Here is a 22,429-nt window from a genome sequence, read left to right as displayed (position 1 = left end):
AATGAATATTTTTAATTGCTTCGTTCAATTTTATCATCGATGTATGGTTTTATGTTGTGTACAAAACGTTGGATTGCGGTTTTTTTTAAATAAACTGACGCAATTAAAATAACGGGTGCAGATTATGAAGCAGTATTCAATGCAAAGAAAATAAACCAAAAAAATTAACGCTCTCTCTCTCTTCCTCTCTCTTTCTCTCTCCATAAACTTTGGAATTATAACATTGCATTGGATGGCGTGGAATAATTGAAAATTCCTCTGAAGGCATTTGAACACTACGATAATGTAAAATTTATAGAACAGTATTTTATGACAAGTCTTTTCTTTATTCGTCGCACTTATTACTACTAACAATTAAGTTTACTATATTCGGAAGAAAAAGATATAGTATATGTGTGTGTATGTTTAAGAAACATTCATTGTCGCAATAATACAAAGAAAACAAAAAATACATGCATCTACAATTATTAATGCTTATTCACGAAAAAGAAAAAAGTATATTAAATAAAGCGAGTACATAGAAGGACAAAAGTTGCAAGCAAAAACCTGTATATACAATTATTCATTATTTTTTATCTTTGTAAAGGGTTCAGAGTTACCGCTCTCGCGGGAACTGAAATAAAACATTCGTGGATTTCGAAATAACGTGTAATTTCGACTCCTTTCAGCCAAACAAGAAAAAAAAACAAATTAACATCGCTCATATCATTTGGGTATATATGTAGTTTAATTGAAGGCACACAATTTTTGTTTTGTTATGTCTATTTCTATTAATAATTCCTTTTAAAAAGTACTGTTTATTATTTTTACCAACGGTAAGCTAAATTTTAATTTTGTTATGAGTCAAATACTGTTCTGTGATGGTATTGGGTTGCAAAGCAAACTTTCTCTTATCTACATTAACATTTTTAAATTAAAAAAAAATATATGATGCATAGGTGCGACGGAAATAAAAAATTCTGAGCAATATAAAAAAATATTTTATGATACAACAAACATGATCAACCTATTTGAACGGATGATTGTAAGTACAGAATCACTTCTATAATGTAGAACTCGAGGGACCTTATTTTTGGGATCTTTTCTATAGGCTGGATCGCTTGCGTATGGTAAGATCGTTACTTATCAAAAAACATACAAATACGGCACCCGCATCTTTTAATAATAATTCTAACGTGGACTTTTCTGCGCTTACATAGATTCTATCTTATGCACTGAATTGCAAACAAAAATTGTCACAAATAAAAACATTGATGCAACTTATCCCCGGAAAATACTTGTATCAACGAATATTTATTCATGTACGATTCTCTCAAAAAGAAAATTTTTACGTTTCGTTTATAAATTTTGCAATATGTTCTACAACTTTGTTATGTTCGGTGCGCAGCTACGTACTAATAATATGTGAAATTGCACGCCTAGCTCAAAACTTAAACGCTACGTTACACAGCGATCGATAAACTTTTATCTCCTACAAAAATCCTGTTTTGTTGTTTGCTTTCTCAACGTTCAGTTGTACGGAACCCACAACCAATCACGACACGGACAGTAACCAGCGTTGGCTTACGAAAGGTCAGGGTAGGAGGAGTGGTTTAAAATATGCACGACAAAATATGGCCGTAGGCGATGGCGGAAGGTCCTGACTCCGGTAAAAGGTGTTACATTCCTTCTCCGTTAGCTTTTGAAAAACGGCCGCATACTCACGATGAAACGAAATAAGATCGATATCCGAACGGCCAATTTCAATAAACGCTAGAAACAACATGTCGCGGTAGATCGAGTGCGTCCGATCGACTCCTCGATGCTTTAACTTTTGTCGCTCGTTAGCTAACCGTTTGACGGGTGTTAGTAAATCGTTGCATCGTATCGAAGCAATAATTTGTTGCATCACACTAATGCGCGTTAACAAAAAATAAAAAAAAAATAAACAAGATAAATCCTGTTAGATTAGGGAGAAAGGTTGCAAGCAATAGACTCAACACTTACGTTCGATTGATCGATGTTTGATCAGTAAGCAAAGCTTTCAGTAATGTACTGTCTGGTTGATTTTGCCGCCATAACATATACATCGCTGGGCCCGCTTCCGCATGCAGCCGTGGATTGTCCCACAAACAATGTACATGCACTGTTTTTACATTGCTCAACGGATCCGGGTTGTCATCCTCCTGACGAAAATGGAAAACCACGTTAAACAAATACTTTACAAACAAATACTTTTGGTCTAGAGTAATTACCTGCTTCGGTAAAGCAAGGCTAGGAAGATGTGTGTTGACATCTATCCGTTCCATAAACCATACTAAATTCCAGTAAATAATAGGATGTTCCTCCACAAACTTGGCGTTAGTGAGCGCCAGATCACCTTCCTCGCTGAGAATATTTTCTAGTTCTTTGCGTAGCACTAGTGGATTTAAATATGGCACACTTATCATGTCATGTTGCTGCTGAGAAGACATATCTCGCTGAAGATTTTGTCCCTCGGATATAATTTGCACATTTAAAAATGGCACCGTCACCTTCCCGCATGCATTGCACGTGGTGTTCAGATTGGAATCTTCCGCTGACCATCCGGCCATTACTTCTTCATCGTACAGAAGCACAGAACAGTTGTGGCATTGCGAGCAAGACGTGATTTGGATTAAGAAATCGGCAATACCAGTCTCTGATATCTGGGTAAAACATTGGCAAACCATTAGTCTCCTGTTTACTTCTCACCCTTGCTTGCATACATACCTCTGCAAATGTGGGATATATATTGTCTGGCAACGTTGGATATGCATTCAAGCTGCTGGTCGATGTAGCATTTTCACCTAAAGGAACCAAATTATTGTAACTAGACTTACGCGATTCACTGAAACGACCCCATAAGTCGAATTCACTGGACACACGGCGGGACCGGTTGCCATTCATTGTCTGCATTGAATCGTCGTGATGAAGTAGATCATTTTCAGACCCATGGCCGTCTCTTTCTAATCCGCTCCCACCGTTCAATCCGCTGCCAGTCTTAACAGGGGTAGTATTTGCTGAAATGGCTTCTTTTATATCGTCCAACTTTTTTGCTACAGAATTGGCAGCATTCTTGATGCTGCTTAATCCACTCTGTAGAATCTCGTTCGATTTTTTACCAGTAAGGCTCGGACTGTAATGAAAAGTATCATCATTGCTTTTAAATGGTTTCATTTTTGACCCCTTGAAATCGAACGAACGTGCGTTTTTTTTCGGGTAGATAACAAAAATACCTTATCCCCAGCTACACTTACCTCATGTTAGAAATATTCTCTATCATGTTTGTGGACAACGATTTCAAATCTTTTTTCATGGACATGCGTGCAGGTGAGTAACGTCTACAATAGAACAAAAACAATCCAAAAGGGGAAAATAACAGACACAAAACAAAACAAAACGCTCTACAGTTATGCATGTGCAAACGTTCAATAAACTACTGTTGCAGGTTGCAGGTGTAGCAAATAATGAATGCATATTCATGCTAACAAACACTTGATCAAAACAAAGTTTTCCAAAGAGATAATGGATCATCCAACTAACAGGCGAAATACTCACCCGAAGTTAAACTTTAATGTTGACCCCAAACTTCCAAATCCCGACGTAGCTGTACTGGTCATCGGCATAGTTTCGGACCTTTGCATGCTTTTGTTAAGCTGTGTCGAATCGTCAAATGTTGCCGATCGTTGGCCTTTAAATAAAATAGGTTGATCGGTGTAGATGGTATTATTGTTGCTCTTTCGATATTTTTCCGTGTTTTTCTCTACAGATTCGCGCTGTACTTCCAATTCTTCTGTCATATCATTCAGCGCTCCCAACGGATCGTCCTGCGTAACCAATGTGCGAGGTGAAATTCTGTAAATGAAGAATTAAATTCATTCTATGGTGATTCCATCGATATAACCTTTACGACCATAACCTTTACATAACCATTGGCTACTTACTTCGTAGGACTGCCCTTTGCATTTGCGTCCTTGGTATCTTCTGACTCGGAAGCAATGCTGCCCGTCTCCTGTTGAAATTCTAGCGCACGTTTCGATTTGATCCCATCGGCTCGTGTTTGTCGTTTCAATTTGTCAATAAATTTCGAATCTCCTGCAAAGCTGTCGGCTCTTGCTAGAACGCGCGGACTGATATCGCAAGCATTGGTGGGTGGCGATTTTTTGTAACCGGTTTTTGCTTCTTTTCCACTAACGGTACCAGCATGAGACTGCAATTGTTTGAGATGATGACTCGCCTCGCCGCTAATCAACAGCCCAGCGCTCGACAGCACGTCGGTAGATTCCTGGTGACCAGGAGTTGTAGTTTGTCTTACAATTGCACCAACTCTTCCGCGCAGTTTGTCGAAGGCACTAAAGTCCAGCAATACGTTCGTAGTCGGTTGTTGTTGCTGTTCTGCTTGCGAATATCCGGAGTCAAGGCTTGTTCGTGATGTACCGTCCACTAGTTCCAATGCACCGCCGATGGAACTGCCTTCGTTGGATAGGGAACGCCGGCGACGATCGGCAAACTTTTTACCGGCACGTTTAAAATGTGCCGCGCCAATCACAATATTCCGTAAACGGTGCCAACGCATCTGTGACGACAGGATAGAATCCGATGGCCATTGTGCTTCGAGTACGCACCGATTGTAAACACCATACGTGAGCGCGTTCGGTTGAATGCCAGATCGTTTCATCAGGTAGTGTAAACGAACGGCCAACACGGGAAGATTATGCAACCCGCACAGCTGCATCATAATGCGATAACAAACTTCATCGCAAGGGACTTTCAGCTTGCATGCTTTGCTAAGCAAATCGTATGCCGCCTTTAGCACTGCATGTTCCCGACCAATGTGTTCCGATATTAAACTAGGTAAGACGATGAAGTATATTGAGTAGCACGTAGCAAGTAAATGTTTTGCCCACAACTCTGGATTCCCTTGATGCTTACGGGCTAATTTTTGCGCTGTTTTAATCTCATGTTTTGTACGACGGGCCATTGGAGACCCGGGAGCAAGACTGTTGTGATGCTGCAACACATTATCCAGCGCACTCCTGCGTGTTTCTTTTAGAAGCATTGAATCGAGAGAGAATGAACTGTAAGCGTACAGCTGATCCGGTAAGCCAGGTTGACATTCGGGCGGCAGAATAAATTTAGTGCGCTCGCTGCTTTGTCCCGAATCCCATTCGATTAGTTTAATTTCCGTTGGCGTATCTTCGTACGCACTCACCTTCTCGGCACATTCATCAAAAAATGCCAAATTATGATCACTGTCCGATACGAACGAACGTTCTTCAATAAACCGGATAAACATTTGCGTTTTCATAAGCAGCGTAAAAAATTTGTGATGTGCCTTGTCACGGGATCGTAAAAAAGCATCCATGCGAAACAGCGCGCTTGGGTCCGTAGCTCCAATTGTAGGTGCCTTCGAAATCGGCACCAGATAATCCCGGTAGCCTTTCAAAATGCATGCCATGAACTGTAAAAATGCTTCTTGAATTCGTTGCTCTAGATTTTGTTCACGCTTTCGTTTCTTTATATCTCGATCCAAACTGTTACTCGAATCACACCCTTGGTTTTGGCTCAATTCCTCTAAATTACGCAGAGTTTGTCGTAAAATGCGTGCGGCTCGTTTGGGCAAAAGTTTGGTAGTTAGATGTTTTTGTGATTCACATAAACTTATGTTGTTTGTATCCAGATCTACGCACGTCACATCGCTGGGTGGTTCGTACAGATCGAAAAAACGAGAATCCACCCCTATAAGATACGGAAGTGGAGCGTGCAGTACTTCAGCCAAACCAAGCGGACAAAGTGGTATGTAAGGACATTGCCATTTGAATGGAAACAGAAATGATGAGACGGCTTCCGCTACTGCAGTCAATATAGCCGGTCTTAAAGAATGTATAAGCAACTTTTGTTCCGTTAAAACCAGCAACAGTACATGCAAACAGTTTTCTGGACCAAGATTGGAGAGCAACTGACGAAAACCGGCACCACTACGAGGTAAGGGCGAATCTTCTGGCAACGTTAGCAAAATTCTATTATTACTGAGCGTTGAAAGTTGTAACAAAATGCTTGGCGATGGAAACGGTACTTCATCGAGCAGATGGGTTATGTATCGTTCAATCGGTACCGGAAGTTTATCGTTGAGAATTGATAATTGCTAAAATGAAATTGAAAATATAGTATTAATATTTTATTTACCAGTAACAATACTTGCGAACTTACGTGCAAGAATTGTAGCCATTTCTCAAACGTATCTCCAAATGGCCACCTGGACAAAATGCAGATTGATTTGTTTACATGCAGGGAATGAGTTTTATGTGAATTGTCTGTCCAATCCAACAACTCACGTTGTTGTGCATTCAATTTATTTTCACTACGAAAAAAAAAGGAAAAATTAATATCAGACTCAAATGTATTATGTATTAGTCATTTGTTCTTACGAAAAATCTTCGTAGAATGTTAAAGCCGATCCGTATACTTTGTATGTACCATCGTTGACAGTCAGCACGAACGTACTAAAGATTGGTTGAATTGGTTTTCTTTTTATCTGTAATGTAATGCATGAAGTAGTTTTGTGCGCTGATGATAAACATACACCATAAAAATACCTTCCCATCACCGCCCGGTACATGCGGCCAAGTCTCCAACGTTGTGCCCATCGGTAGGCAAAACAGTGGAACACTGGGACACAATGTTAGTGGAAAATCATTATGATCATATGTAGGATATCGGTGCAAAATTTCTGGTTCGTAACTGATTAACTTCGGACGGTTCATTGATTTTTTGTAGCACAAGTACACATCACTTCCCATGAGACCTTTGTTGAGCGTTTTGTGGATCATACAAAACGCATGCGGAGGTTTTTCGCCCTTTGAAGGTATAACGACACACAGATCAGTTACCACCAGTTCGTTGCACGGCATATCGGTGGTCGCACGTCTAAACGTTAGAAACGTTTTGGCGGATGAATTATTCACATTTGCCAAACGATCGCCGGGCGTGCTTATAACAATTTCTGCATCGGCCATTATTCGTTCAGCCCCTTCGTACATTACGCCGATATCGACCAAAGGCGGTTTATCCTTGCCACGTCGATAATATATAAAGCACCCGGTAGTTCGAACAGAACCATAGTTCAGGTCCGCCAGCAGTCCCGAAGGAGTGTTCTCGAGTATTTCATAGTCAGCGGGAATTTTCTCGCCCAGAGAAGGAAAATATACGCCTATGTCAGTGATAGGATCTATGCTGTTCGTGGATCTTAAATGTGACGAGTCATTAAATATGTTTTCCTTTAGCAACTTCGGTACATCGGGCATTCCAGCAACCACAAAATAGTCGGCCACCCGTCTTTCTTCCATTGTTGATGTAGAATAATATTTCTAACGCTATAAAAGAAACAGAAATTGTGTAAAAGAAATTATTATTTCAACAACATTCAGGAGCTATGATATTTGATGTACATTTTTCAACGCATAGCTGGTTCAATCGTTTTCACATAACGAAAGATTGTTTTTGTTTGTCTGTTGCTATGAAATATTGCTTACGATCTTCTATGATCTAAGTCCCTAAGTCACCTAAGTCAAAGTACGTAAGTGAAATATGCAAAAAGAAAAAAAAAACAACGTATTGGCAAGAACTAAAAAAATTTACATCAATATCGGAGAAAATTGCATTACTTTAACTGTGCACAGAACATACGTTCAATCAGGCGTCCTTGATTTAGCACTCGTTTCTTTTTAATACGGCACTACCCTCCTAAATGGAAAACACGCACACTCGTACAAACAAGCGCTCGCGCTCACGTACACATGAACCGAAAAATTGACTTCGATGCATCTGTACCATATGCACATGCCAATGAGAACACATTGGAAGATAATATTCCTACGAATTTCTAATGGCATAGCATTTAAAAACTAAACAACATCACCCAATGATTACTTCCATAGATGTAAACCATTAGGCAGTCGACGCCATACAGACTTTTTATGGTCGTGCTAATTAAATAATGGTGCTACCCCTTGAATTTCGTAAAAAAAACAAAGAAATTTACCATTTGCAGTGAAACTATCACACCTCGAGCAATATATACAGCTATTCGATGACGAACCTGCACTTCTGCACTATTTTGCTCTATCGTACACCCCCAGCCACACCTTGCACCACACTACATAACATAAAGTGGCGTTTGTCTCTTCTTACCACCGCTTAACCTTGCAATAATCTCAGTTCCACTGTATGTACGTCTTTTCTGAGAAGCTTCACAATTTGCTAATCACTGTGAAACCTTCCGTTTACGATCGTAATTTTAATTCACCTAGCTTTTTGTAACTAATCGTTTCGTGTTTGTTATTTTCACGACACGAAGCACAAGACGATAGTACCATTGACAAACGTCTTACGTCTGACATGCGTATGAAATTGTCAAAACAACGTGAAACATATTCTAAGGTCGTGTTTCCACTTATCGAGCTCCCATAGTGATAAACTTTGATCTATTTCAACAACTGCTGAAAACAGTTTGATATTGAACATATCCAGCCCGTCAATTAGACAGCTCCCAGTGAAAACAAAAAACCACTTCACCTCGACTACATCATAAAAGTTCGACATCTGGAAACAAGCACAAAGACACATGAACGTTTTTTGTTTTAATTTGCGCTAGGATTAGTTTCATATTGGCAAATAGTACCACAATTTTTACATTTATGACTACGTTTTTCTACTGTAGAATAACTTTGGCAAATTTTCCGCACGATTCACACCTACGTAAAACGACTTATGGCCTTAATGGTACGTTAAACAATTTTCTAAAGAACTTCGGTGATAAGATAGATGTTGTGTACGATAAGAAGAAGATATTGTAAGTGAAGATGTTTCCTAAAGTTTTCATATAATTGTATAAAGTCTTAAATTATACAACAACAAAAAATCATGGATTGAAATATCAATGCCTCTATGATTTTTTTAAATTTTTATGTTGTTTGTATTTTAAGAAAAAAATCCTAACCTACCTAAAAAATCCTAAAAATCCAAAACCTACCGGTAGAAGCTCCCTATTCTCCCACACTACCGCTTTATCAGCTTGCCGGCATGTTTTCTAGTTGATCAATTGAAGCATGTTAAATTCACTTGGATAGCCACTTGAATAGTGTAATAATATATTCGTATCATTTTCTGCATCTACGACATAATTATTGGAATGCCAGGGTTTTTTGCGTCAAGAAAGTTCGGTAATAGAATTCCACGTGTTCCTAGTTAATCGCGATTGGCGCAACGTACCGGTAACAACATGCTTCATGATGATATTGTAAGCATTACTTATGCATCTTAACCAGCACTAAACGCACTTATTACAAACTATTCAGATCACATAATGTAAATGTGGTATTCATAAGTCAAGCAATACGGCCAGGCCATTCTTACGAAAAAAAATGTAAAACATCTTCACTGGCTGCCTTGCATTGGATTTTTATTAATGCAAGACAAATAGAGAAACGGGATACTCAAATGGAATCATGCATTTAATAAAGGGGGAGGTTTGCATCTTGTGTCACTATTTGTCTTGTAATCAATTGTAATACAGAATAACGCACAATGAAACATTAGGTTGTTACTAGAATGTAACATACTTTTCAATACTTCCGTGGAAAAGAAGGAATATGATAAATCATGACAAATGACCTCGACTTTTTTTTTAATACAGGTGATGCTGAAATAACAGACACGCAAGATAGAATCTAGTTTTGCAAGGTCACGGCGCTGTAAATTGGTTCTCCGAAACCGGTTCTTACCCATAAATACAAAACAAATTATTACAAACGATTGCATTTAGCTTAAACTTGCAACACACATACACAAAAATCGCAAAAAAGGTCTAGGCCTGTATATTTGTATCGGATGTTCCAGACATATTGACGTTAAATTGCATGACGATCAAGAAGATCGTTATAAAAAGCAATAGGTCGTTCGTAGCCTAATCATTGCTTCCCATCATGTAAAATCTTCCACCAAAAACTAGTTTCAAAGCCTACACCTGTTTGCTGAACATGTTTGACTGGTGCAAACTTGTATAAAGCTTTGAAACCTACCTTTAACCATTTCAGTTTGTTTCGACTGTCGTGCGTAACGGTTTGTTTGATCATCGAGTATTTTTTGTTGATTGCTATAATACTAGCAGTGAAAGTGCATAGAATATAAATACAACGTGTGTTACCAGTGAATTATGAAAAGTTTAAATAACATACCCAAGCAATAATCGACGCATTTTACAAAACATAATTAAAGTTATTATTGTGATTTTGCTAGATCGAAAAACCTGTAGATACAACAAGTTTAGTTTTGAGAAGAAATGCAATCTATATTGCAGTTACGATATCGGGCGCTCATAAACGTCCAACTAACTGTACTCTGCGTTATTTTGAGTTCTGTCGTCATAACAGCGAGAACTTCAGACAAATTAAAAATCACTCTACCCCATGGAGGTACGCTGATTGGTAGATATTTGAATGCATACAGTGGCCAAGGCATTCTCGCCTTTCTTGGGATACCATATGCGAAACCTCCCATAAATGAGCTACGGTTTAAGGTAATAAGTTTTTTCATACTTTCCTACGATAACAATCTAACAAATACTTCTATTACAAATTGATATACACCATGTACATTACACGATATACGATTGAAACACGATATTACGATTAGACATGAATTCCTAGTAAATGTTAATTTTTCACACACTCTTCCCTTAATAAATTACCATTATTTTTCTAAATTCAAATATTCAGTAATATTTTTAACCTCCTGTTTCAGGCTCCAGAACCATTCGGAGGGTGGGTAGGTGATCGATTGGCAATTTTCGATACTCCACTATGTACTCAGCGTGATCCTTATCGTAGAGATGAAGCCATTTCTGGTATCGAAGATTGCCTTCACCTAAACTTATACGTGCCGGAACGTTCAAGAACGCTATTAGCCCAAACAAACAAATCATTACCAGTGATGGTATTCTTCCATGGTGGAGGATGGCAATGCGGCTCCGGAACTCGTTCGTTTTATGGACCAGATTACTTGCTTGAGCATGACGTTGTCTATATCGGTGCTAACTTTCGCCTGGGACCACTAGGATTTCTTAGCACAGAACAAGCCGACTGTCCGGGAAATAATGGACTTAAAGACCAAAATTTGGTGCTCCAATGGATCCGCGATAACGTTGCATCGTTCGGTGGCGATCCCCACTCAGTTACGGTGTTTGGAGAAAGTGCTGGTGGTGCAAGTGGAACGTATCATATGATGTCACCCTTGTCCAAAGGACTGTTTCACCGAGTTATTTCACAATCAGGAGTCAACCTAGATGCCTGGGCTCAACCGGCACATCCAGGAGTAGCACGGGCACGATCTGTGCAATTGGGACAAATGCTGGCATGTCCGCAGGGCATCGATGGACGATTTTCAGAAATGTTAAACTGCCTAAGACGTGTGCCTGGAGATGAAATAACAAGGAAATTCTACGACTTTTATGTAAACAGCGCCTTAAACATGATATTTTTTTACTTGACACGAACAAAACTATTTGAATAGATATCTATTTGAATTTTTCAGCTGTGGGATACCGATCCTATGATCCCATTCCCACCCGTTGTGGAACCCGACGTACCGGGAGCATTCATTACGAAGCATCCAAGAGATGAGTATGAACCACATGCTATTGGCCTTCCATGGATGACTGGATTAACACTGGATGAGGGAGCTTTGAAAAGTGCTGGTGAGTTGTTGGTGTACCGTTTTTACGGTTTGTTTTTAAGTTTTTATATGTTTTAACTCATCTATTTTTCAGCCTTAATAAACATACCGGAACTTCGCCAGAGTTTGAATAATAATTGGGACTTTGCGTTACCTGTTTCTTTGTACTACGATCATCATGAGCCGAATAAGCAGCGCCAAATTACACAGCACATTAACAACTTCTACTTCAACAATCAAAAGCTGGTCGAAGCAACTGAAAAAAACCTAACAAATGCAAGTATTTGATAAAATGTACAATTACCCAAACTTATGTTCTTATATATTTCTTCCAACAGCTGTACTCGGATGCTTGGTTTTTAGCGGGTATGGATGAATATCTGCGAATACGGTTACTTGGTCATGATCGACGTTCTTCTAAATCTCCTAAAGTCGGACCAACATATGTGTATCTTTTTGCACAAAAAGCTTCTGCCAGTTTTACAGAAATATTTAAAGGAGGGAATGAAAAGTACTACGGTAAGATTGAATTTGTTGCTCTATGATATTCCACCCTTTTCTATCGATCTATAATTCGCCGGTAGGTGTGTGCCATGCAGAGGAACTACAATACATTTTTCCCATCGCAAAGGAGCTTCAAAATTTCCATACAGCCGTACCTTCTGATGAGGAGCTTGAGATACGACGTCTGATAACACAGTTATGGGTTAACTTTGCTCGCACCGGCCATCCAACTCCACCCGATAACACAGACCGCAGTCTTCCTCACTGGCCTGCAACCAACCAGTTTCCTCTCCAGTATTTACGAATAGGTAGCATCGATTCCACAAAGGAACCAATTATAGCGCTAGAAACAGGACTTTTTGAAGAACGAGCTACATTTTGGCGCGAGCTTAAAGCACACAATACACCAATATTGTCGGATGCGAACCCAATTCATCAATCACGGGACGAACTTTGACTCGACTTTTTATTTGTCGAGTCGAGACTTTTTTTTAAGATTTACGTCGAATAAAGTGCAATCATAAATACTTTCTTCTTCTTCTTCTTCTTGGCTTAATGGCCCCTCTAAGGTCACGCCGGCCATCAAATGGCTTACTCGACTCTGCGATATCACGTAGTTGGGTAGTTCCCATCGCAATTATATATGAAAATAAAAGGTCGACAACTGCTCGATATAAGCGTATTTGACAAAATGTTAGATGTTGTTATGTTACAAAAAGCACAAGCATTAACTTCATAAAGGCTGAAGCTATAACAATAAATTTGTGAATTTGTTTGTCTACATGTGAATTTTACATTAAAATTTTGTCTTTTTTCATATATTATTAAGTACGACAATTCATCTCCGAATGGGCAACTCCACCTGTGATGCCTTAGTTAAATTACAATACTGATTAATCATTTCCTAATTATTCTTTGTATTTCTGGCATATTCGGTATATTAAATAAAATGTGTAATGAAACAATATGCCCACGTCGTTTATCATGAAAGAAAATAAAGTATGATGCCAAAAAACATCAAATCTAAGTATTAGTTGAATATTGAATGACAAAATTGAAAACATTTGGTTGGATTCATCCTCGGCATGCATATAAATAACTTGTATTAACACTAAACTTGCATTTCACTTAATTTATTTAAAATTTTTGCACTTGATAACGACCATTAGACGCTTTTAAATCGTTGTGTGTTTGGAATAAATCTCCCTTACTGAAACGATGAAGACATTTAGAGAAACACAACTCACTTGGGAAGGGGGGGACTAAAGCTCTTGAACAGAGTTGGATATCAGAATTTAGGGTACGCATCAAATCTTAGTTCAAAAACTTCTACGTTGGACGTTGGAAACTTCTACGGGATAGCAGGCTATATTTATAACAATTCTAGTGGTTACTTTTTGTAGTATTGCTTAACTTATTTACAAAGGTTTGTATGTTTATTGTGCTATAGCCAAGATGATTACAATTTGTTTATCGGTGTAATATCTATTGATTTCGTCCGTTTATAGGTTCATATTTCAATTATTGATTAATCGTCGGTTTGGTCTCTAGCCATAACAAATTCTTATGTGACTAGTATTCTTAAACAGACAAGTAATTGTATCCGGTTGCGTGCGCTTTTCGATATCCTCAATTAATTATTGTTGTTGTTTAAAGTTACTCTTTTTTATATTTGTTGATTTATTTTTTTAAATTTACAATTGACTATTACGGTCCAGTGCCATATTGTCTTATACTTGTCGATATTATTACAATTATGTCTTTGTGATTGATTGCTACATTTCACAAATATATGTGTCCTTTGGTGCATCGATCGATCGAGATGCGATCGATTACTGTGTTGGCTAAATTCTACGTCTTTTTGTTAAATGTGTTTAGCTATTTCCTGCTTAAGTTTTTACCAAATGTGTCTTTTTAATTCATGTTAACCCTTTACCATTTTTGTGAAGAATAATACTATACATCTAACATGCGAATTCTAAGTGGTTTTGCAGTAAGCTGTTTGGCAGATACGCTACAAAGGGAAGCTATTTAGTTCAAGACGACGATGGCTAGATAATTGGGCAAATTTTCGTGCCATGATAATGATACCAGATGACCAATATCTTTATATGCGTATTACATACGAATAAGGGAGGCATGCTAGATCCCAATTTGGACGGAGTTGTGGGCATTGTTGAATCTCCCAACCGCTACGGTTTAAATAGTTGTTAAGAGTGGATAGCGGTTTGTAGAAACTCTACAGCAGGCCGATACCGCAAAGCAATTGCAAAAGGCACGCCTGATAAGTAAAAAATAAAAACAAAAACAAAAATAAATAAAACATAAAACTATAACTTTAAATGATGTTATAAATAAATAAAACAAGTAACTTTAAATGATGTAACGTTAAACGCAGCATGACAGAAGGAACAAACGATTAGAAATAACCCAAAGAAATGCCAAACATATGTTTATTTACTTGCTTTTCGAAAGCAGCTTTGCGCGACTCCTTTCGTGCTGATGATAGAATGCATCTCGCGCACTTTCTTTTCAACGAACTTTTATTAAATTATCCTATCATATCAGCTCTGTCGCGAACGTCTTATATGTTGAGATTATTATTTTTTCAATCATCTTTTGATTGATCCAAAATCGTGCACATATATTGTATCGCGCACAACACCTGTTTCTCCAACAGCATTAACATGAAACGGTTACGGTTTGGAAGCACATGCGCATTGCACCTGTAGATACGGACAACGATGTATTGAAACATGCTTTTGCTGTCACATAAAACCTTTATTCAGCATAGTTAGTGCCCTGCTGGCATTAACATTTGGTACTAAACGCGCAGTGAAATCAAAGGTAAATATGGCTTTTTTGAGCTAATAATCACACGATTAGAAACCGTTCAGATTCGAGTAGCGGGTGATCGTTATACAATTAGCTCGGTCAAATGTGATTCAGTGTTTATTATATCGTGTATAAGTAAGTGCATTTGTGTGTGTGTGTGTGTGTGTGTGTGTGTGTGTGTGTGTGTGAGTTAATGAAGTGGTGCGAAAAATGGTTCTAACAATCCGTTTTCGTTCTGGTACACCAACATTTTCTGCATTTGCTGCTAAGAATTAGTGTCTGTGGAGTATAATTGATTTGGTTTGTCAAATTACATTGCTTGCAAATCCAAGATGAAGGCATACAATGAAACCGTGTTTAAGAAGCCGTAATGGTCGGTGCTCTTTCGTGTGTTTGTGTGTTGGGTTTTTTATGACGAAAAGGCTCGTAACATGGGAATAAGAACACGTTATAGAAACCATGTAATTATAATACAATACAGCACAATTCAGTTCTTGGTCTGAACACATAGTCAAACAACTTTCTTACTAAATCCAACATTTTGCCTCTTAAATTTTTGTTACTGAGCAACAAAATCTTATTTATAGTGACAGGAAAAGAGAAGAAAAAAAAAAACAAAGTAAATTCAATTGATTCATTGATTTTGCAGGGAATAAAGTATTCTCTTGGGTTTTATGAAAATTTTGACTTAAATGTAATACAAAAATCTTTTGAATTACGCATCTCAATTGTATATTTCACCCAAAATTATTTTATCGGTAAAGAAAGTTCTATTGTTTGCCAATCGAAGCAATAAAGATGAACAAGTTTTTGTAATACCTTGTAAAAAAGAAATATGTCGTTTTTTATATTGATACAAGTTGTTTAATGATAAAAAAAACAAAAATACTGTATTGAGCGTTTCAAGATTGACATGTTTGTCAATGTAAGCAATATTGAACAAACATAATCAGCCAATCGACCTGTTCTATAACAATATTGCCAATCCAGCACTCTGCATCGCATGGTAAACTATGTAGACAACACTAATGAATATATTATTACAAAGATATGTTTCAATAATCAAACCAATAACCAACAACAAATACTCCCTCAAGTTTGCGATGGCTTGGCGTTAAAATACAATATATTGCCAAAAAAATTCCCTATTGTTGTTATAGTTCCGTAGTACGGGGCTGTCCAGTGGGAAAAGTAGTAGCGGCGCCGTTCTTCACGCCACAGGACCGGATATCGTGTATTGTTCAGACCGTAAGAAAAACTGATTATCCAGCTACGACTATAATCAATTCAACGGAAGCGATCAATTGAAGGCCAGCAATTGTGATGTTTTAGCATAATTTAAAGAGTTCACATAACCTTATAAGAAACCATCGGCATGAATGAGTTGAATAGTCCATTTTTTACCTTCACCCTAATGTAAATGCGTAACGAAGATTTCGATTGAGTAAAACAGCATTTTAGCATTTTTGTATAAAAACAGAGTGTGTGTAAAGTGACATAAAATTTTTGAATGTCTCAGATTAGCAAAACGATCAAATAGGTATAATCAAATAATTTAAAAGAATACTTACGAATATTTTATTGCCAAATTGTAAACACAAGCAATACGGCTAGACCGTTCTATTGGAATAAAAAAAACTTTGTTAACACATCACAGCACTAGAATACTTATGCAAGTGATATTACAATAAGATTTATATTGTTTTACAATACTTTTTCCTGACATAAGAAATGGAAACTCTATACACTGGACACATTCACGGATTTCCACCATCAGCAAATATATCATATGGATCGTTAAACACTGCATGGGGTTCACAGGGAGGTCTTATTGCTCTGGGAGTAGTGCTAGGCAGCTCTGTAAGCTTAGTCGGGTTAGCATTTGCATTCATTACATACAGGTAAGTGTTATTATTAATTATTTTTATTATAAGAAAACATTCATTAATAACTATATTCTATTACAAGAGGAGTCTTGAGTTTAGCTAGACAATATAAAACCAGTAGCGAAAAATACTATAGTTGGTGAAAACTTACACATGGGTTGTTGTACAGCTTTCACTCCAGCTGCAATATTTTTACTGGTAGTTTGTACAATTAAATTGAAATGAGTTTTAGTCTTAAACGGTCAATTGTGTGCCATTGCTCTTTTATCATATAATTAACTGCATGTGAGAATATTGGTTCCTTTGATGTATCGAGTATTGTTTTAATATTTCCTTCTTTTTACATATACTGTACACTGAATTAAATCATTTTATAATATGTCAGATTACTCATTTCATATTCTACTGTCAGCATTATAGTTATTGGTTTTCATATTCATTACATTTCCGCTTTACTTTAAGCTTAATTATAAAAAAAAGTTGTAATCACTACATTATTGCAAAAAAAAAGTTGTCAACATTTTGCTGTACTTAGCTTATTTTCAGATTTGAAATCATTGGCAGGAACAACACTTTTAAGTCTTCTAGCCTCACTGTTCATGAGCCAATTGATCTTTGTTATTGGTGTAGGAGGTGTGCAGGTATGTTATCCATGATACACTTATTTTAGTTTGCGAATTTAAAAATAATATTGTGATCAACAAATCTCAGAAGTATCAACTGTATGAAACCAAAGTTATATTATGAACTAATGTTAAAGATTATCATTTGAGTTATTCATACAATATTTCTAGTTCGATTCAGTATATTACATCTTACAAAAAGTATCACAATGACTTTGATTTATATGTCCCTCTAGCAATTCACTACTTCGCTTCTCCTACAGGATTCTGAGCTTTGTTTATCACTATCATTGGCCCTATTGTTCATGAAGCTGGCATCACTCTGTTGGCTGTGTTGCTGTTGCCATCATGCGCTTGTATTATTTCGTTCAAGTACGAATCTTTCTTCGTATCGCGAATCAACCATGGGCAAAACATTGGTTAGCTATAGGTGAGATAGAATAGGATAGGAAATAAATGCTTTTTTGAACGTTTAATTTTGTGTTGCTACCCGATTAATCGTTTATTGGCGTAATTACATGTTTTTTAGCATTATTTCTTGGGGATATCCACTAACCATGCTCAGTGTTGCTGCTGCCTTTAAGTATAAGGAACGAGAGTTAAAAATTCACGGTTACACACATGTACAAGATATTACAAAAATAGTACAAGAATTGAATGGTGATAACCATTGCTGGTGAGTAACAAATTTAAATCAGTATTAATTTTGTCGTCAATACTATAAATGTTAATATTAATAATTTATGAAATACCTATTGTTCTTTCTACTAGGCTAATGGAAGGATCGGCATATGTTTGGGGTTTTTTGGTGCCAGCGATTGTACTACTCTTTTCTGGATTTTATCTTGCTTGCCAGGGCGAAGAAGTTGTCAGAATTGCGGCAGCACTGCAAGTTGATTCTCGTGCGAAAAATAAATTAGTCAAAAAACGTGGTTTACAAATAGGATTATTTTTCAAGGTATAGACCACTTGGAACATTCTTCCTTTTTTCTGCGGCATATTCGTGATGCTAAATTTAATGTCAACGTTATCTCATTAACCTTCCAGATTTTGGTCGTTTTGTCATCTGTGGTAGCTCTTGGTGCTATTGCATCAATATGGAATGTAATGGAACTGTGGTCAGTGTACAGCATTGCTCAGGGAATACAGGTGAGCTACTGCGCACATGGAATAAATATGGATCGGAAATGTGTATAGTAAACGAAAAATTTTTATGCTTATTAGTTTAAAATTGCTTGTTTGAAAGTATATATATATACATATAAACCATAATATGACAATGCTAAAACTGATCAACTTATTGCAGGGTCTCGTTGTAGCATTACTAGTATCTTGCAACTGTAAAGTTTTGAAGCTCTATTCAGCACCTAAAACTAAAAAATCGCGTCGTGGACTTTACCGCAATCTTAAGGACGGTGATGGTGGTAGGTATGGAATCCTTTCCATATCCAACCCTAATTACGAGGACATAGTACACATCAGTAGCCTACCCCAGGAAAGTTCACCAAGCCTTACCAAAATGTCCTATAAGGAGGGTTACTTTGTAGATCGCATGGATACCTCTGCTACACCAGCTGCATTAGATCACGCTTTTAATGGTCAACTATCTACTGCACTATCAATTGATGAGGTATCGAAAACTCCGCTACCTATTTCAGTGTAGATGAATAAAATGTAATGTTAAATTTTATGTTAAAACAATACCATATAATGCAGATCCAATCTGTCTGTTAGGTAGGACAATAAGTTATCAGTGGAATAAGGCATTCTGGTAGTGGAAGGATAAACGCTTCAATACATCCAATACGCAATTGGTATAAACCTATCCATATCAAAACCATGGAATTAATTGAATATCAAATAACTCGCCGTCCAAACATAATCAACAAATTTTCATAGTCAAGCTAAAACCCAGGAATGGGAAAATGGATCAAGCCGTACTGTAACATACGTTATCACCAACCTGAAAACAAAATTAAATTATTTTTTTATACATATACTCCGATGGAGGAGGTGATAGCAAAGCCGGTCTTCACATGGCAGAACCATGTGTCTCCCGTCAAGGAAGCTAGAATGGCAAGCAAAGACCTCTGGTGTTTAGACTCTGGACTCTAAGCAGAATACAAAGTTATGCATTCCTATTTGTTAACTTAATCGACTCTCACCCACCATATCTGAAAGTGATATCACTTGCATTAAACTAACTATCGAACAGAATAAATACTGGTTACTTATGGTGGAACGCTGCTTTGGAAAAACTTAAGTCTATCGTGTAAAATTTAAATAGAACAAATAAAAACTATGTTTACGATTTGTTTTACTTTTTTTTGTGTCATGCGTAATAGCTTGCTAGGTCGAATGCGCATGTAGTACTTTGATAATCATCAACAATATCAACTTACAATCGAGACCTACAAATTTGTTGTAGTGCATCATGTTTTGTTACATTAGTGTAATCAATTATAATATTGGTTGACATTACATCTGAAGCATATTACACATAGACGCATATACATATAAGAATGAATATAGTGAATAAAAGTGTCAATAAAAATGACTAAAATGTAAGCAAACCTCTTGAGGGATTAAACACACATTCTTTTGACAAATTCCATTACTAACCTTATTATCTCTTTGTCACAAGTTCTAAAAAAAAATTGAGCGTTATGCTGAATATTTAATCAACCAAATTATTAACAAATTAATATTTAGGGGAAACTTATTTTTTCTTGTTGTTCTAGTAGCATGGTTTGGCCGAATTCCTTGTAGTTACTTCATCATGATCTATTATAGTTCGAACATCAATCATATTTTTAGTCAAATTGTTGTGATACTTGCATAATAAACACAGTACAATAATATTTTGAAATATTTTACAAAACATTTGATATTGCCCGTACAATAGCATTTGCTTTGGGGTCAATGTGATTGGAACTAAGAAAATCGTTCAGAAAACAAAACTTTACAATAAAGCGAGAAAATAGCAAAAAAAAGCACATACAGCATTCACCATAGTTTACCATACACAGCCATAATCGATTGATCATCAAATGAAATTTACTTTTATCACCTTTTTAATTTATTTTAAGTATGACGGCTTGCGCTGTACATGAAGCACAATTTAGCTGCAGTGAAAAATAGGATTTTTTGCATACTTTGGAAACAAAGCATAAATTGTACCATTAATAAAGCTATGTAATTTTTTAAATTAATTTTAAACCCAACTTTTAAAAAATCTTTCATGCTCATCCTATTCAATATTCCAAAATATCAACTAAAAAATAGTAGTATGTGTGGTCTAATAATTTAAACTTTTTATTGGTGACATCTTTCATAGCTTTTTAAAAAGTTTTAAGAAAGTGGTTCAAGATAAGCATATGTTTGTGGTAGATCGATGTAATAAAACGTCACATCATCAGATAATATTGTTGTGATTTGTTCCCTAAAGCTTGGACATTAATTTAAAACTTAATATTGCTTTTTGAAAACGCATTTTAAAACATTATTGTAATTATTGTTTTATGACATTATTATTCATTATAGTCGAATCAAGAGCTCTAGAGTATTATTTTCATTTCATTATCATTTATCCATCAAAAGAGAATAGCATAAACGTGTACATAAAACTTGAAAATACATAAATACAAAACATGAAATACTCTTTGTACAGTATTTTAAAGAAAAAAGACGCATGTTTAATCATACATAGGTTAAATTTGCAGAAAATAAAATCTTAATTAGTGTGAATAGTAAACTCTGCTTTTTGGAGAGTTTTACCACTTGCTTGCTGTTTTAATAAAATGTACCCCTTTATTATACTTTATTAAAATTGAATGAAAATTATGAAACATAAATCATGTATAAATATGAAATCATAACTGATGTGAATTGTGAACACTTCTACTTACTCGCTTAGTTGGAGAAACTTTAAAGGAAGTATTTTAATAAAATTGAAATCTTTTTAAAACATTTTAAACAATTAATTGCTTTTGGAAAGCATCCGAAACAAAGTGATGCCATGATATAGTATTCGGGTGCCAACTTTTTCTTGTTTTTCTTTGATCTCAAGCTTGCCAGTTCTGGTACCTTTAACTTTATTCTATATTTTCTATCAACTATTCGCCAGTTAGAACGCCAGCTGTAAGGATTCGTTTTTTAAACATCACAAAAATCTTATTATTTCGTTTAATTTCAATACTGAATTACATTAAGTTTTTTCACTAGGTTGAAATATTTGACGTAAACGATCGATTCATGACGTTTGGGTGTGCCTTGTGTTAAATAAAAGGAATACACTTCTGCCTAAACAGAAACTCTCCAAGCAGTGGACAAAACGACATTTGACGTAAACGATCGATTCATGACGTTTGGGAGTGCCTTGTGTTAAATAAAAGGAATACACTTCTGCCTAAACAGAAACTCTCCAAGCAGTGGACAAAACGACATAGAAACCAAGACGTTTGACATAAACACAAAGACATAACGAACACAGGAAAACAAGAGATATGGACATACAGTCCTCTCTTTTAACACAGTACTGTATGCCTCTGAGTATGGTCCAACCCAGCTCCATAGGAGTGTACAATCTGTATGCCAAAGAAAAAGAAGAAGAAAAGGAGAAAAAATTCGCTCTTCTCTCTCTTTATCCCTCTCTCCCTTTACTTTCCGAAACGCACACACACACACACACACACATAGTTAAACTCGAACCTTATTGAAACGGCAAAACGCACACATCTACAGTTTGAGGTAAGCATTAAAGCGGCAGTATAAAATTGCCTAAGCACCTCACAAAGCGATGGCGTCAGTAAAATAGATTTAAATGAATCTTTTTAATGTGACTTGTATTAC

General features: G+C 36.5%; 4 protein-coding genes across 6 annotated transcripts in view; 2 read left to right on the top strand and 2 right to left on the bottom strand.

Annotated features, from left to right (window-relative positions):
- The window catches only part of LOC126556954 (myogenesis-regulating glycosidase), a 259,937-nt gene extending 247,289 nt beyond the window's left edge, over positions 1-12,648 (bottom strand). The window contains exon 1 of the mRNA XM_050212534.1: positions 12,645-12,648. The gene's annotated coding sequence lies outside the window, so the exon portion shown is untranslated. The remainder of the gene's footprint in view (positions 1-12,644) is intronic.
- On the bottom strand, positions 1,550-7,381 carry LOC126556670 (DENN domain-containing protein Crag). Of its 2 annotated transcripts, XM_050212081.1 has the most exons (10): positions 6,597-7,381; positions 6,429-6,535; positions 6,211-6,361; positions 3,945-6,145; positions 3,559-3,855; positions 3,258-3,341; positions 2,731-3,136; positions 2,235-2,666; positions 1,987-2,165; positions 1,550-1,892 (listed from the first exon to the last, which is right to left on the bottom strand). In XM_050212081.1, exons 1-10 carry the CDS (start codon positions 7,344-7,346, stop codon positions 1,574-1,576), a joined length of 4,926 nt encoding a protein of 1,641 aa, XP_050068038.1. In that variant the 5' UTR covers positions 7,347-7,381; the 3' UTR covers positions 1,550-1,573. The 2 variants fall into 2 exon arrangements, with proteins under 2 accessions (XP_050068038.1, XP_050068039.1); XM_050212082.1 differs by lacking the exon at positions 3,258-3,341.
- On the top strand, positions 10,340-12,691 carry LOC126559941 (juvenile hormone esterase). Its single transcript, XM_050216101.1, has 6 exons — positions 10,340-10,576; positions 10,801-11,508; positions 11,590-11,752; positions 11,825-12,006; positions 12,069-12,249; positions 12,315-12,691. The coding sequence occupies exons 1-6, from the start codon at positions 10,340-10,342 to the stop codon at positions 12,689-12,691; spliced, it is 1,848 nt and encodes a 615-aa protein (XP_050072058.1).
- Positions 12,692-16,788: 4,097 nt separating this feature from the next.
- LOC126558169 (adhesion G protein-coupled receptor L1-like) lies at positions 16,789-19,241 on the top strand. 2 transcript variants are annotated; one of them, XM_050214133.1, is made up of 7 exons: positions 16,789-16,970; positions 17,491-17,596; positions 17,842-18,008; positions 18,108-18,254; positions 18,350-18,536; positions 18,626-18,727; positions 18,885-19,241. In XM_050214133.1, exons 1-7 carry the CDS (start codon positions 16,801-16,803, stop codon positions 19,239-19,241), a joined length of 1,236 nt encoding a protein of 411 aa, XP_050070090.1. In that variant the 5' UTR covers positions 16,789-16,800. The 2 variants fall into 2 exon arrangements, with proteins under 2 accessions (XP_050070090.1, XP_050070091.1); XM_050214134.1 differs by having other exon boundaries at positions 16,838-16,970; positions 17,502-17,596.
- Positions 19,242-22,429: the final 3,188 nt, after the last annotated feature.

This window comes from Anopheles maculipalpis, chromosome 2RL (genome assembly GCF_943734695.1).
Source record: "Anopheles maculipalpis chromosome 2RL, idAnoMacuDA_375_x, whole genome shotgun sequence".
Lineage (NCBI taxonomy): Eukaryota > Metazoa > Arthropoda > Insecta > Diptera > Culicidae > Anopheles > Anopheles maculipalpis.
This window is presented reverse-complemented; position numbering and strand designations above follow the sequence as displayed.

Excerpts from the sequence above, each read along its gene's own strand:
- LOC126556670 (XM_050212081.1), bottom strand. The coding sequence starts at position 7,346 with ATGGAAGAAAGACGGGTGGCCGACTATTTTGTGGTTGCTGGAATGCCC. Across the intron at positions 3,137-3,257 it reads GAGAATATTTCTAACATGAG|TCCGAGCCTTACTGGTAAAA; the intron begins GTAAGTGTAGCT and ends TTTTCATTACAG. Across the intron at positions 2,667-2,730 it reads TATATCCCACATTTGCAGAG|ATATCAGAGACTGGTATTGC; the intron begins GTATGTATGCAA and ends TGTTTTACCCAG.
- LOC126559941 (XM_050216101.1), top strand. The coding sequence starts at position 10,340 with ATGCAATCTATATTGCAGTTACGATATCGGGCGCTCATAAACGTCCAA. Across the intron at positions 11,509-11,589 it reads GGAAATTCTACGACTTTTAT|CTGTGGGATACCGATCCTAT; the intron begins GTAAACAGCGCC and ends TGAATTTTTCAG. Across the intron at positions 12,007-12,068 it reads CTGAAAAAAACCTAACAAAT|CTGTACTCGGATGCTTGGTT; the intron begins GCAAGTATTTGA and ends TTCTTCCAACAG.
- LOC126558169 (XM_050214133.1), top strand. The coding sequence starts at position 16,801 with ATGGAAACTCTATACACTGGACACATTCACGGATTTCCACCATCAGCA. Across the intron at positions 18,537-18,625 it reads AAATAGGATTATTTTTCAAG|ATTTTGGTCGTTTTGTCATC; the intron begins GTATAGACCACT and ends TTAACCTTCCAG. Across the intron at positions 18,728-18,884 it reads GCATTGCTCAGGGAATACAG|GGTCTCGTTGTAGCATTACT; the intron begins GTGAGCTACTGC and ends AACTTATTGCAG.